The 16,593-nt window shown below is 54.3% G+C and overlaps 5 protein-coding genes across 5 annotated transcripts; 4 read left to right on the top strand and 1 right to left on the bottom strand.

Annotated features, from left to right (window-relative positions):
• Nucleotides 1–506: 506 nt before the first annotated feature.
• BKA58DRAFT_99078 (mitochondrial distribution and morphology protein 12) lies at nucleotides 507–2,161 on the bottom strand. Its single transcript, XM_046176340.1, has one exon. It carries the CDS (start codon nucleotides 2,002–2,004, stop codon nucleotides 697–699), a length of 1,308 nt encoding a protein of 435 aa, XP_046029452.1. The 5' UTR covers nucleotides 2,005–2,161; the 3' UTR covers nucleotides 507–696.
• Nucleotides 2,162–3,967: 1,806 nt separating this feature from the next.
• BKA58DRAFT_377634 (uncharacterized protein) lies at nucleotides 3,968–4,720 on the top strand. The gene has a single exon (XM_046169633.1). It carries the CDS (start codon nucleotides 4,058–4,060, stop codon nucleotides 4,307–4,309), a length of 252 nt encoding a protein of 83 aa, XP_046029451.1. The 5' UTR covers nucleotides 3,968–4,057; the 3' UTR covers nucleotides 4,310–4,720.
• A 26-nt stretch (nucleotides 4,721–4,746) lies between these two features.
• Nucleotides 4,747–5,215, top strand: BKA58DRAFT_377633 (uncharacterized protein; the record flags this gene model as incomplete). The annotated part of the gene is given in 4 exon segments (XM_046169632.1): nucleotides 4,747–5,060; nucleotides 5,075–5,077; nucleotides 5,151–5,152; nucleotides 5,165–5,215. Coding segments are annotated over 4 exon segments (235 nt in total), but the record flags the coding sequence as incomplete, so codon positions are not given.
• Nucleotides 5,216–9,140: 3,925 nt separating this feature from the next.
• BKA58DRAFT_377631 (catalase-like domain-containing protein) lies at nucleotides 9,141–11,293 on the top strand. The gene has a single exon (XM_046169631.1). The coding sequence runs from the start codon at nucleotides 9,506–9,508 to the stop codon at nucleotides 11,201–11,203; it is 1,698 nt and encodes a 565-aa protein (XP_046029449.1). The 5' UTR covers nucleotides 9,141–9,505; the 3' UTR covers nucleotides 11,204–11,293.
• An 811-nt stretch (nucleotides 11,294–12,104) lies between these two features.
• BKA58DRAFT_308306 (uncharacterized protein) lies at nucleotides 12,105–16,558 on the top strand (the record flags this gene model as incomplete). Its single annotated transcript, XM_046167197.1, has 3 exons — nucleotides 12,105–12,317; nucleotides 12,370–12,713; nucleotides 12,943–16,558. The coding sequence occupies 3 exons, from the start codon at nucleotides 12,105–12,107 to the stop codon at nucleotides 16,556–16,558; spliced, it is 4,173 nt and encodes a 1,390-aa protein (XP_046029448.1).
• Between the last annotated feature and the right edge of the window lie 35 nt (nucleotides 16,559–16,593).

The raw sequence follows: 16,593 nt of genomic DNA, 5'->3' as shown, positions 1-16,593 counted from the left end.
GCAGCCAGGGCGATTACAATGAAGGTGGGAATGGCGGGAAACGAGGGATAGGATGCGACATCGATGATCAACACACATGATGACAAGGTTGATGGGCAATGCGCTAGTTGACGGGACACAACCGCGGTGCGAGGCTTGTCTGTATGGGCCCGATGCCGACGCCGACGGGTAGTGATCTTGACAGGCAGGTTACACTCGCACTAACGTCTCTAAAGAGTGCTTCATTTGTCCTCGTCCCTGTTCTGAAGGTACCAACGTGGCCTGATTCCGTCACACCCGCTGTCAGTAACATAGCTGTCAAGATGCTGTCCCTCATCGCTTCTGCGGATGCCCGTCGTGACAGGAAGTAACCCACGTTCTCGGAACGTCTGCCGTATGACCCTTGCAGTGAACACAAAGGAAAGGCTTGCTACAAGGCTCTATGCTACCGTGAGACACTAGTTGTCACTCGGGTGGGGAAAAACGCCTTTGTGTGACCGCGAAAATGTACGCATGCATGCTGTGTGCTAAGGCCCACAGTGGAGGGGTTTGGAATGCTGTGCTCGAATGAATCCCATCCACCGTTGGCGGTAGAAAATGCCGATGCGGAATGTCACATCGCCATTTCGTTGCTGAGCCAGGCTGGCTTTGCATGTAGTGTGTAGTGCATGCGATTATACATACAATCGCTCCTTACGAGGAGCGATTTCCGGAGCTCTAAACGAGGAACGTCCAGAAGCTTGGATAGACGAATTCATCTTCAAAGATGCGCCTGACCTGCTCCAGCACGAAAGATTCCACCTTCCCGACATTCTTCAGGACCTGTTTTCCGCTGCCCTGGCCACCTATCTCGCTTTCGACTTTGATGTTTTCCAGTAGACCTCCGATCTTGGGTCGTTGCACGGGCCGCGGGTTTTGGCCTTGTGAGTCTGTTTGAAGACCGTTGAAGCCGGTCTCGCCGCCGACCAGAGCATCTGCGTCATCTGGTGACAAGAAGCAGAAATGGGCCCGCTTCTTGATGTATGCCAATATCGCAACACCATCAAAGGTGAGTCCGGTGATGTTTAGCTTCAGAGGAATGCCAACAAAGCTTGGCATCGGGTAATCCAACAGAATTTCCGCTGTCAGAGACATCTTGATGTCACCGGAGTATTGCACATGTGTCACAACTTGGATATCATCAGGGCTCTTCTCACGCATGCGGTGAGGAGACGCAGATGGTGTCCGCGCATAGCTGTGCTGAGAAGTACCGTCGTCTGATCCGGCAAAGGAGGGCCTCTTTCCCTCGTCCTGTTGGTGCCTGGAGGAGGGCCTTGAACTTGGATCTGGGTGAGATTGCGGTGTGAGGGTTAGCGAATTCATGGATGCTGCGTTCCGCAGACGCATATTTGTTGGCGTAGTTGGCCGACCGTGAGGGTTCTCAAGCCAATTATGCAGTTGCGCACCAGCTACAGCAGCGAGAGGCGTAGTAGCGCCAGAGAGACCTGCACTCAAAGGTAGATGGAAGTAGTTCATATTGGACGTGCCACCAGGGATGCCTGGCGTTAGTGCTCCATGAAAGAATGGGCTGCCTAACTCGTTGGGAGCCAATGACGTGCGTTTCGTGGATGGCCGAGGAAGAGGTTGAAAAGGGCGTAATCTGTGCTGAATGGGAGTCTGTTCCTCCAAGTCTCCCTCTCGGCCTCGTTCCCTAGAATGGCTATCCTTTCGTGAACGACTGGGCGGATTGCTGGAGTCGCGTGACTTGGCGTCATGCTGCGTGTCGCCTTCCTCTAGCCCGTCCCCTTGTTCGTCTGGGTAGTCCTCATCATCCTCGTAAAAGTCTGGTAGTGGGTCGCATATGTCTTTAATCTCAATCTCCGGGGGTACGCTGCCGAAGTCGAATGAGTGCACGTGAACTGAGCGGATGAAGCGTGGCAGCGTCACCTGCTGGAACCGGTCGTGAATGAAGGCGCGTATTGTCTCAGCACGCGCGGAGCCTTCTGCACCGCCTGTGATGGTGTCCCAATTGATATCAATCGACATGGCTGGGGAGTGGAGGTTGGGGTTAACGACAGAACATTGAAACTCGCGGCTGCCGAGGCCGAATGAGGAAGCGACTACCGGGCCGAGCGCACAAACGACGCCGAGCCGTCGAACCACTCATCATCCTGACAACGAAGTCATCGCTTGCGCATCTCATTTCTTCACGAAACGTGCGGATGTGATGAGCTATTCGCGTCTGCATCAACACCCTGTCACTCCTCCGACCCCGAGCCAACTAGACTCAACACTTCCATAGCGAGACCCGCTGCCGGTGTTGTCTCAAGTTGGCACAGGATGCGACTACACCCGAGAGAAGTTCGTCTAATTGATGAAGCGAAAGGAGCCGCTTTGCGTCGCTGCACGTACTAGTACAAGCGCCTGGCTGCAGATCGACCATGTGATGTCTCGCGGAATCAAGAGCAAGGGATGGAGTGGTAGTCACAAGGGTCCGCACTGGTAGATGCAAAACACCTACCACAGGGGATTAAATTAGACTGAAGATGCCAATTCAAGAGGGCCACGGCGCTCTCGATTGTCCATACACCCAACAACACTAGCTTCAGCAGCGTGGCGAGAAAAGCCTGAGGGGGCCGGTGCACAGTCACACGCATGACAGAGGACGCTATTGCTGCGTCTATGTGGCTCAGTCTTCGGTTGAACCGTCAAGGTGGTCAGGCTGAATGCCTTCTAGAAGACGCGTTACCCGGTTGGCTGCAGATGACCAGTGCGGAGCTTGACGCATATCAGGTGCCAATATACAAGAGTCTCGGTTATTTGGCGATCGGGATACATGTTTGCACAGGCCGCGGCTTTGCAGTTGGTCACATGAGAGCATCGCACTTACTTGGACTTGCTTGATTGCAAGAGTCTTCAGGCAGCCATGGAGGCTGAGATAGATGTGGTCGCACGGCTGGGACAGACGCCTCTAAGCTTACGGCGTTGAACATGCCACGGCCCGTCCCTCAGCATGATCGGAGGAGTAATAAGACAGCCATATTTCGAGCATCATACGACGACGACGCTCTTGTTCCCAGGTTGAGACTTGTGCCCGGTGCGCATGCTAGCATGTGCTGCATGACAGAACTGGAGCTTGATTGAGGGCGTCCTATCAAGAGCTTAGGGCAGACGGTGCCTTGACCATGTCGTCTCGTTTACCTGGGTATTAGTGCAGGGCTGATATACAAGGGAGTCAGACCCAATATACAGAGCAAACAAGCGGCTCGCTTGATTGGCGCAACTCGCCGACGTGGCTCGACAGCTACACGAAATGTGATTGATGGCATCGCGGAGGCCGTAAGCCAGGGCGATTGGCGAAAAACGGCATTGCATGCGTTCCTCATGCGTGATACTGTACCGCAGATCAGCGCAGATTGATTGGGCCGCGACGGTCTCGAGATCCGCGGAGGCGGCGCAATAGAAGAATGGGCTCAACAGATGAATTATAGCAATCCTAGAGAGGATGAGGTGCCCGTCTCGGGTACCTAGGGTTTGATTGACTTGCTCGTATACCGGCCGTTTCCACTCACGCCAACGTCGCGGAGCGCCAGAGACTGCAGACATAAATATAGTGATAACAATGACAAGATAAGAAGAGAGAACCAGTGTGGTTCGCCGTTGGCGCATGGCGTGACGAGATTAGGAGAGCGTGGTATCCATGTAGTAAGAAAGCTGCCGAGTGGCACGAGTAAGAAAATGTCTCGCAACACCAGCCTGTATCCAAAACGCCGGACTTGCAGTACCCACAGTCCAATTAAGAGACAATACCCAAAGGGGACCAATACTTTTTTGAAATCCGTGACGCCGTGAAATGCAGTCCTGGGGCTAGAGCCTCAATGGGGAGCTAGCTGTGTATCGGGGCCAGAGAGTCGCGCGACGGGGAGCTAGGAGGGAGGAGGTGCTTGGAACGCGAGTGCGAAGGCGGGCTCGGTGCGTGCGACTGGCTGGCCATGATGGGGTATCGTGCGAACAACTTGACGGGAGTATACTATACGGCGAGGGGGGTTAGACACGTGTGACGCGTAGGGTTTGGGGAGGGTCGGACGCACCTGTCTCAATGGTCGCATCTATCACACTTCTCGTCATGCTTGACGGTCTTGGTGTTGCAGACGCCGCAAGGAGCTGTTCTCGACGTCGCGCATGGCGCCTTCTCAGCAATCTCGTGGCCGCAGCCATATTTGTGTACGACCTTGGTGCACATGTTGGCGGGGATCGGCGAATGGGGAAGGCGCGGTCGTACGGCGGGGGTAGCGCCTGCTGCAGCGGCGTGGGAGACGAGGAAGGCGGGGTGGCAGCTTGGGCGCGCTGATTGGCTGGCGGACAGGAGCTCTTTCTTCTTGCAGATGAGGGCGAGACTGCCGTGCGGAGCGCAGCTCGACGGGCTCGCGGGGAAGCAGAGGAGAAGACGGAGTTGAAGTAGGAAGAAGAAAAGCAGGCCAAAAAAAACAAGCGTGACGCGGAGAAGATAGGCGGCCGGCGGAGGTATCAAAGCTTGTTGGCGGGCGTGGGATGGTGCTGGACTGGTCGGGGAGCAGAGCAGAAGAGCAGCAGCAGGGTAGGTCTACTTGGTCGGGCGGGTGAGGAATTGGTCGGAGCGTCCAAAGGGGATGCAGCGGGCAGCGTGGAGAGTTTTATAACTTCGACATGGCAGCGAGCCAGTCTGACGGTACGCTCCAGTGCTCTTAGATTACCTTCGCTCCCGTTTGCAACAAGACGCGACAGTCTTGTACAGCCGTTGGCTCCGTGCGGAAAGGCAAGCACATACATACGCGGAGCTACTAGCCTTGACGCCTAGCTGCAGCCAGCAAGCCAGCATCGCATCAGCCAGGGTGATCCCGCCTCCTTGTCCAGCGCCAGTGCTGTGACCAACACGCCGTGAATGGCCCAATCGCCGTGCCTGGACACCCGACGACCGTTGCTCCTCGTCCTTCACCTGCCCAGGGTCTGCACACTTGCGGAGTCAACCCGGCACTTTGCTAGGAAACACCCGCTGCGCCAGCTCCGATGCTCGTCCATTTCCATTCATCTGCGCGCGAGGTACTTGGATACAACGCAAACAGGGCAGCAGATTCCTTGGGGTGGTCGGAGGAGGGCCCCGTGCATCAGACCATACAGGGCTGACTCTCGTCTGCATCTTACTCGTACGGTACAACATGTGCTGTTGATGGACGTTGACCTCCACTACTGCAACACTCCGTCCGTTACAAGGTTAGTTGCAACATTATGCCACACGGATAGCCGCATGCTCGCCCGTGACGCCAATGGTGGATATCGCCAACTGACCTCAGTCGCATTGTCGGCGGCCAGCGTCCGAGTCTGTCTGCGCGTCCTGACTCACGCCTCGACTCAAGCAGATGTGGTCGTCGACCAAATAAACGCACCCTGGTCTCTGTCGCGACCGCACATCGCTGGCACATGGCACCCTTGACTGCAATTCGATATGATGAAAACACGCCCAGGGCTCTACAGTCCTCGTCATGCGCTGTCGATTCCAGCGCGACGGACACCACGGGTGGAACATTGGAGGCAATAATAAGGGCCGTCCTTGCATAACATCAACGCAACTCAACGACAGCTACCTTAGGGCGAGGTCAAGTGAAGCGTCTGCTGTCGAGTCTAGTTGCTCTGTGGGCCGAATTTGGACGCAAACTTTAGCGTAGTGATTGCGACCTACGGCCATGATTCGAGACGAGATGGAAACGTCCTCACCTCAGTCGCCTACCCAATTTAGAACCCTGGCACCAAACGAACTGCGGATTGCAAACATCTAGCCGACAGCACGCCCGTCAAATGAGCCACCACGTCAGCGCCGGTATGAAGGGGATAGTGGTTGAGCCGGCTTGCGCAGCTCGCCCGTCGCTCACCAGATGTGATGACTGTCCGTCTCCACATCCCGACAACAGTACAAGCAGTCACCTGGGCGCAAAACCATCCTACACGAATGGACACGTCCCCTTACGGACCGCGATCGAGATACAGGCGCTACTCGGCGCATGCTGTGTAGCCTCTCAGAAGGAAAAAGTGTTGCACAAGCAGTGTCCAACGGGCAGCAGGGGTAGTTTTGCACGCTTCGCCTGTCGCGGACTAGCGTCACGGCCCGCTCTTACCTGATCGACTTGTGCGACCTGGAGCTCCACAAGTGCAGATGCGCCGTCGGTGATCAAAAAGCAACGCGGACTGTTTCGTTTTGCGAGACGCAGGAATCAAGTCCGCGCGACTGCAGAGCTGACGCGCAGAAGCAACCTACGTCTTTCTACCTGCAACATTCCTGTAAAGTCTGTTGCCCCCGCCTTGGAGCTATCGCCCACTTGGGCCAGGGTTGTGTTTCGGTAGATCCATCCACGTTTGAGGCACGGAGGCTCGCGGCTGTAAGATTAAGATGTGACTCGTTTTCCCCTTTGCGTGTGGCTTGTCCCACGGCTCCACGCATCACAGCGGCCTCAAGTCACCTGCTCCGGCTGTTGCTCGGCAGTCTGCCACGCTCGAGAGCTGATCAACGATCAGCATCGTCCGCAGATCAGTGCAGTACAAGGTGGAGATTACGAGAAGAGCCACACCAGTGCCTATGCGAGTGCCGGCCGATTCACGCACAATTCTCAAAGGATCACTTGCGACTCAGCGCTGTTCAGGTCAGCCTGGCGGTAATCTCCAGGATGCGCATCTCGGTTGCGCTTACCACACGCGAAGGCACTAGCTCAGGCCGCGCTATACCACAGTGCGCTTGTGACAGCGGCCCTATCCTTACATTCTTCCGCTGACCACAAAACCGTTGACAGCTCCTCTCGCTAGCATTCCTATCAGGATGGCAATTGCTAAGAGGCACAGCATGCCCCACTCCACCTGTACATATATCATGGCAGTCGCCATGACTAGCACCAAAACCATGCATCAACCTCGGCGTACGCCTGATCAGCGACTATGAGTACCGGGGCTGCCCCGCCTCATGACGGACAGGGTGTCTCGTCTACTCTCGGCACCATTGCAGCTACCCGGTTCTCGTCGACGACATCATATACAATCTTGCATGTTGTTGGGGTTGTTCCCTTGTCAGCTCATCTACCGGAAGGCCTGCATTCGCAATAAAAAGCTTGCTGGCATGGGATGAGAAAGAATATAGTTGCACATGCAGCTAGGATGCAGCTCCACAGGAGATGCGTCCATGGACAGCGGTAGTTACCGGAACCCAGCTCCAGAGCGCATTGCAGCCTCACATAGCCGTACAAGCTCCGCATAAATGCTGCGCATCTATATCCGTACTGGAAAGCATTGGACACTGAAACCGATAAAGCTTGTGGGGTTAGTAGCAGATCGTCAATACTTGGGAAAGCGGCCAAACGGGCGTTTTGCGCACCCTTTTCAGGCAACGACAAGATGAACGACATAAGGGTTGTACCGAAACTGCTTGCCTTAGCACAAGTCAACGGCTAGCTCACTGATATAATAAGATATAATTCGAATGCTCGCATTTATATCACTTCTTTTAAGCGAATGCGAGGCTTGAGCTACTAACGTACCGGTGCCATTGCCAAAATGCCGACGAAAGTTTTTCCGCCGTTTGACAACTGTGATTTCCGGAAGCCGCGGAGGCATTCGGTATAGATGCAAGGTACAATTGATACGCACAATGCCTGACGATCATCAGGCAAAGCGACCGAGCAGGCAATGCCAACTATTGCAAAACGTACTCATGGTTCATTGGCGGAAGGGTTGTCCGGGACTTCACGGCTCATGTCGGATGCAGGATACGACCAGACCATTTGCTGCCACTAATTTGCGAAACACCATCGGCAAATAATACAGATCAGCGTCGATTCATCGTGACTTTGGAGATAAGCCAGTCGCATTTACACACTGCGCAAAATAGGCTAGTAGGTGAATTTGTGAAGCGCGCTATCGACGCTTCGTAAACCAGTGGCCTACTGTGCGAAAAAGTAACCCCGGCATTAGCGTAGAGCGGCCTCCTCAAGTTGCATGAAGCTGTGAAGCGAGCATTGATCCATGAAAAGTTCCGGACGTTATGGGTGGCTATAGAGGCGTAGTCATCCGGCTTTTGCGGTTCGCCAAGAGCAGGTCACGCGGCGGATGTGCGTTTCGCACGCAACCCAACGGTCATCGTAGTGTCCGGCGTCAATGGATTAGTTGTTAGCTCTAGGAAAGTTTGTCGGGGAAGATGCGATAGGGTTTAGAAGCGAACGCGAAGGCAACGCGAAAGCTTATGTCACGGTCCAGGCGTAGCCCAACGAAGCCTGACAACTCGTCTTCGTCGCCCTGAATATCTTGAACCATTTTCTTGCGACTCTATCCCTTTGCGTCTGAAGCTCTCCCTGGCCGGAACATCGTGATGATCTTTCCTGGCAACTGGCAGCCGGTGGGGACGGTGCGGGGCATCCACGCGTGGGCCTCTTTAACGGTTTTCCATCATTGACGTCACAGCAGAATGTTTCCGAGTAGCGGCACTTTTCATACTCGCGAACGTCTCGGTCTCGATTCGCTAGGAAGAAGATGTAGTGGCGAGAACAAAGATGGGCTTCGGGAAAGGCCAATTCCTAGCATGCGATTCTCGAATGGCACCTGGGCAGGGACTAGCTGCCGGGTACATGGCAAAGTTGAGTCTCGCGTGGCACATCGGCGTCGCTCGGCAGTCGATACGGACGTTCAAATCACGATGATCGAACATCGTCTTCTTTGCTATTGGCTGGACTCCACAGACTCCACTTCCAAGCGCGTCGCAAACACGCAGTCGCTGTCCTGATGGAGCTGTACGGTAGAGATATTAGGCAACTCCAAGCCGAACTGCAGCGAATACACGTCGCTATGACGTCGCAAAGTAAACAGAGTCCCGGCAGTACAAAGACGGGCGCACCGCGCGCAGCAAACGGTCAGCATACCGATTGACATCGCCAATCGACTCAACCTTTGCACACTCGACAAGATGGCATCCGAAATCATAGGCAACATGGCAGAGAAGGCCAAGGGCCTCACTGGTGAGAAGACTGGCAAAATGGCCCAGCTCGCAGCCGTCACCAAGGATGTACACGATGACAAGTGGCGCATCACCAGCGACTACGGTGTCAAGCAGAATAACACCGACGACTGGCTGAAGGTGGCGACCGATGACCAGACCGGTCCCTCTCTTCTAGAGGACCACTTCGCTCGTGAGAAGGTATGTAGACCAGACCCCGCCACCAAGGCCGAGTAGTAACAGTGTCAGATCCACCGCTTCGACCACGAGCGCATTCCTGAGCGTGTTGTCCATGCCCGTGGTTCCGGTGCCTTTGGAAAATTTACCCTCTTCGAGTCGGCCGAAGATGTCACTTCAGCTGGCGTCCTCACTGACACATCGCGCGAGACCCCCGTCTTCCTACGATTCTCGACTGTACTGGGTAGCCGTGGTTCCGCAGACACCGTGCGTGATGTCCGCGGTTTCGCCGTAAAGTTCTACACAGAGGAGGGCAACTGGGACATTGTTGGCAACAACATTCCCGTCTTCTTCATCCAAGACTCCATGAAGTTCCCCGATGTCATTCACGCGGGCAAGCCCGAACCTGACTGCGAGGTCCCTCAAGCACAATCCGCACACAACAACTTCTGGGATTTCCAGTACATGCACCCAGAGGCAACGCACATGTTCATGTGGGCAATGTCCGACCGCACCATCCCCCGCTCTTACCGCATGATGCAAGGTTTCGGTGTCAACACCTACACACTCGTCAACGCCAAGGGCGAGAGGAGCTTTGTCAAGTTCCACTTCACACCCGAGCTCGGTGTACACAGCTTTGTGTGGGATGAGGCTCTCAAGATCGCCGGTCAAGACCCTGACTTCCACCGCAAGGACCTGTGGATGGCCATTGAGAGCGGTGCCTACCCCAAGTGGAAGTTTGGTATCCAGGTTCTCCCAGAGTCTCGCGAGCACGACTTTGACTTTGACATTCTCGACGCTACCAAGGTCTGGCCTGAGGAGCTTGTGCCTATCCGATACATTGGTCAGCTCGAGCTGAACCAGAACCCCGACGAGTTCTTCACCCAAACTGAGCAGGTAGCCTTCTGCACAAGCCACATCGTCCCTGGCATTGGTTTCAGTAATGACCCTCTTCTGCAAGGACGCAACTTTTCCTACCAGGATACCCAGCTCTCTCGCCTGGGCATCAACTGGGAAGAGTTGCCAATCAACAAGCCTGTCTGCCCTGTCATGAACTTCAACCGTGATGGTGCCATGCGCCACACCATCACCAAGGGCAAGGTCAACTACTGGCCTAACCGCTTCCAGACTGTCCCCCCTGCCACCGAGAAGGAGGGCGCTTACATCGACTTCCCCGAGAAGACTGCCGGTATTAAGGCCCGCATGCAGAGCAGCAAGTTCAGGGAGCACAAGAACCAGGCCGAGCTCTTCTACAACTCCATGTCTGAGAACGAGAAGATGCACATGAAGGACGCTTTTGCCTTTGAGCTCGACCACTGCGACGACCCTGTTGTCTACAAGCGCCTTTGTGAGCGTCTCTGCGAGATCGATCTTGAGCTTGCTCAGACTGTTGCGGAAATGGTTGGCAGCGACGTGCCCACTCAGCAAACTCGCCCGAAGCACAACAAGAAGGCCAAGGGTCTATCGCAAATGGACTTTATGCCCGAGAAGCCTACCATTGCCACCCGCATGGTCGCTATCCTCATCGCTGATGGTTACGACAAGGTCGCTTACAACGGCATCAAGGCCGCCTTGACCGCTGCTGGCGCCCTTCCCTTCACCATCTCTCCCAGGAGGAATAAGATCTTCGCCGAAGGTGAAGACAAGAGCAGCTCCGGCGTCGTAGCAGACCACCACCTTGAGGGCCAGCGCTCCACCATGTATGACAGTGTCTTTGTGCCTGGTGGCGCCAAGTCCATTGAGACTCTGCGCAAGAATGGCCGCGCTGTGCACTGGATCCGTGAAGCTTTCGGTCACTTGAAGGCGATCGGCGCTACCGGCGAAGGCGTGTCATTCATCAAGCAGTCTGTCGACCTTCCAGGTATGGAATTCTCGGCTGCTGCTGATGTTGTCAACAGCTATGGTGTCGTTACTGCTGGACAGGTTCACGCCGATAGCTTCAGGGAGGCTGTCAACATGGCCAAGGAGGCCAAGGACTTCACCAGCGCGTACCTCTTCAGCATCTCGCAACACAAGAACTTTGAGCGCGAGACTGCTGGGCTAAACCAGATGGCTGCCTACTAAGGGCAAGGTAAAGGAGGAGGATCATGATGACGATATGAGCCCAGGCTTTCAATTCCATGAACGTAGATAATTTTCAATGATATCACATGAATACTTTTACTCGATATTCCCAGCTAGTTATGATCTAGATAAAAGGATTTTTGCTAACGCGGAAGTGGTCCAGCTTCAAGTTTGGCTACAAAGTGATTGACTAATGTACATGGCGTTTCGCTGGACCAGAAGGCTATGCAAGTCAAGCGAGATGAGTATGGGATTCTAATGAGTAGCACATCGTCAAGAGGTCAGCTAAACCTCAATATGGGTGTGGAGGTCGAGTTCGCGTTCCCCGTTATCTACTGCAGCTCAGCCACACGCCCCACTTTTGGCTAACCTAATCTGGATGCGCAGCGAGAAAAGGGCGTTACAGCAAATTAGCGCTTACGAATGTGCCGCTGCCGTTTCTTTTCGACCCCTACGCTGAACTTCACGACGACTCCGAACAATATCAATAATTCGCACTCCCTGTATTAGACACGCCTTGAGAAAAGAGAAGGCGACTGGATAGATTCGGAGGTTTGCCAAATCTCGCAGGTTTCCCAGCGCCACAATCGCGTCTCGAACGACCGTCTAGCGTGGTCGTAAAGTTACCGCAAATCCCCACTAATCGTCTCACCGGTTGCCTAAACCTTGGATCTCCATCGCCCTTTCCCAGAGCTGAAGGGCTGCGTGGATGACTCCGAACGCGATCGCAACACTCGTGGGCGCAGCGCCCTTTGATCTAAAATACTGAGCGACAAGCCTCAGGCTCCTGAACCCTCACTTTCCATCATACTCACTCACGCTCTTTCCTCGGAGCCTGTGATTGCTAACCGTCTACCACGACGAAATTGAACGCCCTCTGACAAATACACCACACATAGTCATGGAGCATCAGGGCGCAGGTTTCGCCTTTGACACCAACATGGACTTCAGCAACATGTTTGCGACGCCGCAGCAGCAGTCGTACACGCCAGCGGATAACACTTCTGGTTTCTTCTTCGGTGACGAGGGTATCGATACTTCCGCATCATCATCTTTCATTGATCCGGCTGTATTCGAAACCAACCCTCAACAGTGCACAATGCAACAAAGTCTGGTAAGCTTGTTGTTAGTTTCGCCATATCGAATTCTTGCTAACCATGTAGCAGACCTTGGATGATACCTCGGCGACCCCAGCATGGATTGCACAGCTCACACCTGATATGCAGCTCCAACATACCGCGAAGGCATTCCCATCAACACCACTTCACTCATTTGATGCCATGCCTACGTTTAATGCGCTCGGCAAGCGGCCGCTGCAGCTTGAGATGCAGGACTACCCTCAATCAAAGCGTCACGCAAGCTTTGACTTCCCATTATTCCCAACACCTCCTGCAACGACGACATCCAGCTGGGGTCTAGAGGCGACCCCGTCCGTGGCCGTAGAAGGTCTTCCAGATGAAGCAGCCGATGTCTGCGCGACGTGGTTCCATAAATACAACGTGCTGCCGAGGTAAGCTCATGACCCTCCGACCAAGACTTTCTCACCAGACGGAGACCACGGCCAGAGGGAAGTCCGTCAATGCATTTATGGGGTGCGCGGAGCTCCGCTCTGTGGTCACCTTTGAGTCACTCACGCTCATGTATCCGCATGGCTGGCGATTTCCTTAGCTTCGATATCACGTAGCGCATACGTGTCTGTAGGACCATAGTAATGTACACAAATGCTAACAGCTCAAAAGCGACAGACACATCGACTCATTGAGCCAGCTCACCGGTGAGCCTGCTGATGCCATCCGAAGCTGGTTCGGTCAGCTCTTGAAGCAGGGCATGGGTGGCAGCCAGAGCGATTCGGCCTATAAGTCCCAAACGGCACTCATCCCACAAGAACGGCGACAGAAGCAGCAGGAATTCTTTTGGAACGATCAGACGTACCAAACAGAGCTTTCGGGAGCACATAGTGCTTATGGGAACACCATACAACAAGCACACGGAGAGACGATTACCCCTGGCTCGTCACCACATTGCGACAACACTACCGCCACCGTACAGCCAGTCACCACACGGGGTAAGAAGCGGTGCACACCCACCGAAGACCTAGAGCTGCTCGGTAGGGATCCCAGAAAAATATATCAGTGCACTCGGAAATGCGGTAAGCGGTATGGCCGTAAGAATGACTGGAAGCGGAATGAGGAAGAGGGCTACCCGTGCAAATCATGGGTCTGCAGCCTGTGCACGATTGAGGGTGTTGAGAACGTGCGACCATGCTTCAGAAAGTACCACTTTGTCCAGCATTTCCGCAATATCCACCCCGAGATGAACGCGGAGGACTTCGACGAGGCCAGTATCGTGTATTCTGAGACCGAATTCCCACGCAAATGCGGATTCTGCCGGCATCGCTTCGCAACCAGACAAGAACGGATAGATCATATTGCGGATCACTTCAAGCAAGGCAAATGCATGCTCGACTGGCGCGACGAGGAAGACAATGACAGTCTCGATTCCGCAGACGATGACGACGACGACGGGCCCGGCGATGGCGGATTCGGTGGCAAGCCCTCCCCTCAACCGCCTTTCCATCCACAGGGTGACGGTGGCTCCAAACAAACTGGTTCGGGCGGCAGCGGCGGTTCTGCCGGCCAGTCATCCAGCGGCGGATTCTTCCAATTCCAGCTCTCACAACTCGGTGAGAGCCAGTTGTATTGTGCGGACCAACTTATCAAACTCACTACACTTTCGCCGAACATCTCTCAGTCATCGACCTCACCTGAAATGGATACACCAGCATCGCTCGGCGTCTGGACTGATCAGCAACTACTGCAAGACAGCCACATTACGACAGAGGAGGACCACAAGAATGCTCTGGCCAGCGATGTGCTCTCCCGGTCCGTGAGCAGTGTGCTCCTGAACTCATCCTCAGGCAGTAGAACGGATGCTCGACTATCAGAACACCCTCACTGGAAGTATTCGAGGGCTGATGTAGCCGCTGCTGCTCCAGGTTCATCTGCCGCACCTCTCTCCAGCCCAGAGTATCCGGATATCCAGCCTCCCGACGCATCGTTGGACATAAGTACAACGATGCCCACTCAAGACAATACAGAGATGATACCATCCAGGACAGAGATACGTCCATCAACGACGTCATTCCTAAGTGTCAAGCTTCTGGGCTCCGGAGGCTTTAGTACAGTCGATGAGGTCGTGCATCAACAAACGGGACTCCACATCGGTCGCAAGACACTGAAAAACCGTGACCAGACCGCGATTGCGGAGCTCAAGAAGGAAGTCAGCGTTCTTCAGAAGCTTCGCCACCCTCATATAATCCGATTCCTTGGGGCCTACTCTAGAGGCGACAAAATGTCAATCCTCCTCTCACCCGTTGCAGAGACAACACTTGCAGGATGGCTGCAGCGAACAGCGCTGCAGAAGCCTGCCAACCTGCCAGAGACTATTACCAAGATGTTTGGCTGTCTTGCCTCGTCGGTGAGGTATCTCCACGAGCAGCGACCTGTTGTCAAGCACATGGACATCAAGCCTCAGAACATTTTGATCGTAGAAGGCGATCACGAATTTCCACACGTGGTGCTCAGCGACTTTGGTGTTAGCTCCGCAGAAGAAGTGAGCGACGACCATTACAAGCCGCTAACACGTCAATACATCGCCCCTGAAGTCTTTGAGGGCTTCACTCGCAAGCAGGCAGCCGACATATGGAGTCTTGGTTGTGTCTTTGCCGAAATGGCGTCTGTATCATTCAGCCAAGGCAACATGGGATGGTTAGCTTTCCGCAAGACATTCAACGGTCGTACTGGCAAGCACTACTGGCAGGACGTCTCCGGTATACAAGACAAGCTTGCCGCATTCCTGGCTGAGGCAAATACTACGACAGAGCAGACCGTTGTACGTACGCTTCAGACCATGTTGAGTGCCGATCCAGATGAGCGGCCAGACGCACGATCATTGACCATGATCTTTACACCCGCACCATGCTGTCTCAACTGGCCGAACGACAAGGCGACATACCCTGGTCCACGAGAGGAACTCGGCGGAGTAGAGACGCTTGCTCACCAAGGCGACGACGAAACCTACTGCCATTCGCACGCTCACGGCAAGAACAGCACCGAGTCAGAGCCTAGTCTTTCGAATGCGAAGAGCTGGCTAGACGAGTGTACACACACTCACGAAGCTTGTCATCATACAGTAAAGCGGGATGCCAGCACCCTACCCACACGTCTGATCGAGATTCTTCCGGGCAGTCCGAGTGGTGCAATTCGCGCGAGAATTGTTCAGACCGACAGCCTGAAGTCGTCTACTGAGTATGTCGCTTTGAGTTACGTTTGGGGCGACAATCAGCCAGTCCTCTCCAGCAACACGCTATTGAGTATGCGAAGTGAACTCCCTCTAGGAACACTCCCGATCACAGTTGCAAATGCGATTGCGACAGCACATCGTCTGGGCCACAACTATTGCTGGCTAGATTCACTATGTGTGCTTCAAGACTCGGAAGAAGATAAGGAACGCGAATGCACGAGCATGGCATCCATCTTCCGCAACGCGGCACTGACAGTCGTACTCGACCAGCTGACTGGCGAAGTGGTCATCTCGGGCACAACCGAAAAGACCTACCCGGCGTCCTTACATGGACCAACGACCAGCAAGAGCCCGACTCCAGGTCGACAGCCGGCTTCTGCCTTATTGCCAGCTGGTATCCTGACTACGCCCAACTTCGGCTGGGATACACGTGCATGGGCGCTGCAAGACCGGCTACTCAGTCGACGCTTCCTCCATTTGGGTGAACAGTTGTACTGGGAATGCAACACGCTCAAGGCCTCGGAAACCTTCCCTCGCGGTCTCTCAGCACTAGTCTGGGAGAAGGTGCATACGGAATCCGATCATGATATACCGTCTATTCCAATCGCTGCTGCGAACGGGAACAGCAAGAACAGCAACGAAGTTCAGCTGATGCTAAACGGCCTGTCTTCCTTTTTGGAACCAGGGAAAATCTCTCATGACAACCACCATCTCGAGAATCGAAAAGACGGTGCCTCCGATGCCCATCGTGCCCGCTCTTCTGCAAGCACCGAGCCGCATTACATACTTCCGTCAGCAAGTCTTCTGTACGATTGCCAATCGTTAAAGAAGCAAGGCAATAGTATGATCAATGAGACGGAAACCGATGAAACTCAAGGGTCGCAGTCGAGACTCATGTCTCGATTTGGCAGAAATAGGAGTAGGAATGGAAGTCGTCGGCTTAACAAAGCGTGCTTCCAGACAAAGACACTACCTGGACAGAACCCAGGTGGAGGAGAAGATGAAGAAACGAGTGGCGGAATTGCAATCGGGAATGGGAATGCTATGACTTAGGTCGGTGGTTTGCGCACACTTGTCTCTCTTCCTTG

The sequence above is a fragment of the Alternaria rosae genome, assembly GCF_020736505.1.
Source record: "Alternaria rosae strain MPI-PUGE-AT-0040 chromosome Unknown BKA58scaffold_2, whole genome shotgun sequence".
Classification (NCBI taxonomy): Eukaryota; Fungi; Ascomycota; class Dothideomycetes; order Pleosporales; family Pleosporaceae; genus Alternaria; species Alternaria rosae.
Note: the sequence above shows the minus strand (reverse complement) of the source record. Positions and strands in the feature narration are given on the sequence as shown.

What these genes read in the sequence shown, in the direction of transcription:
- BKA58DRAFT_99078 (XM_046176340.1), bottom strand. Translation starts at nt 2,004, where the DNA reads ATGTCGATTGATATCAATTGGGACACCATCACAGGCGGTGCAGAAGGC.
- BKA58DRAFT_377634 (XM_046169633.1), top strand. Translation starts at nt 4,058, where the DNA reads ATGGTCGCATCTATCACACTTCTCGTCATGCTTGACGGTCTTGGTGTT.
- BKA58DRAFT_377631 (XM_046169631.1), top strand. Translation starts at nt 9,506, where the DNA reads ATGAAGTTCCCCGATGTCATTCACGCGGGCAAGCCCGAACCTGACTGC.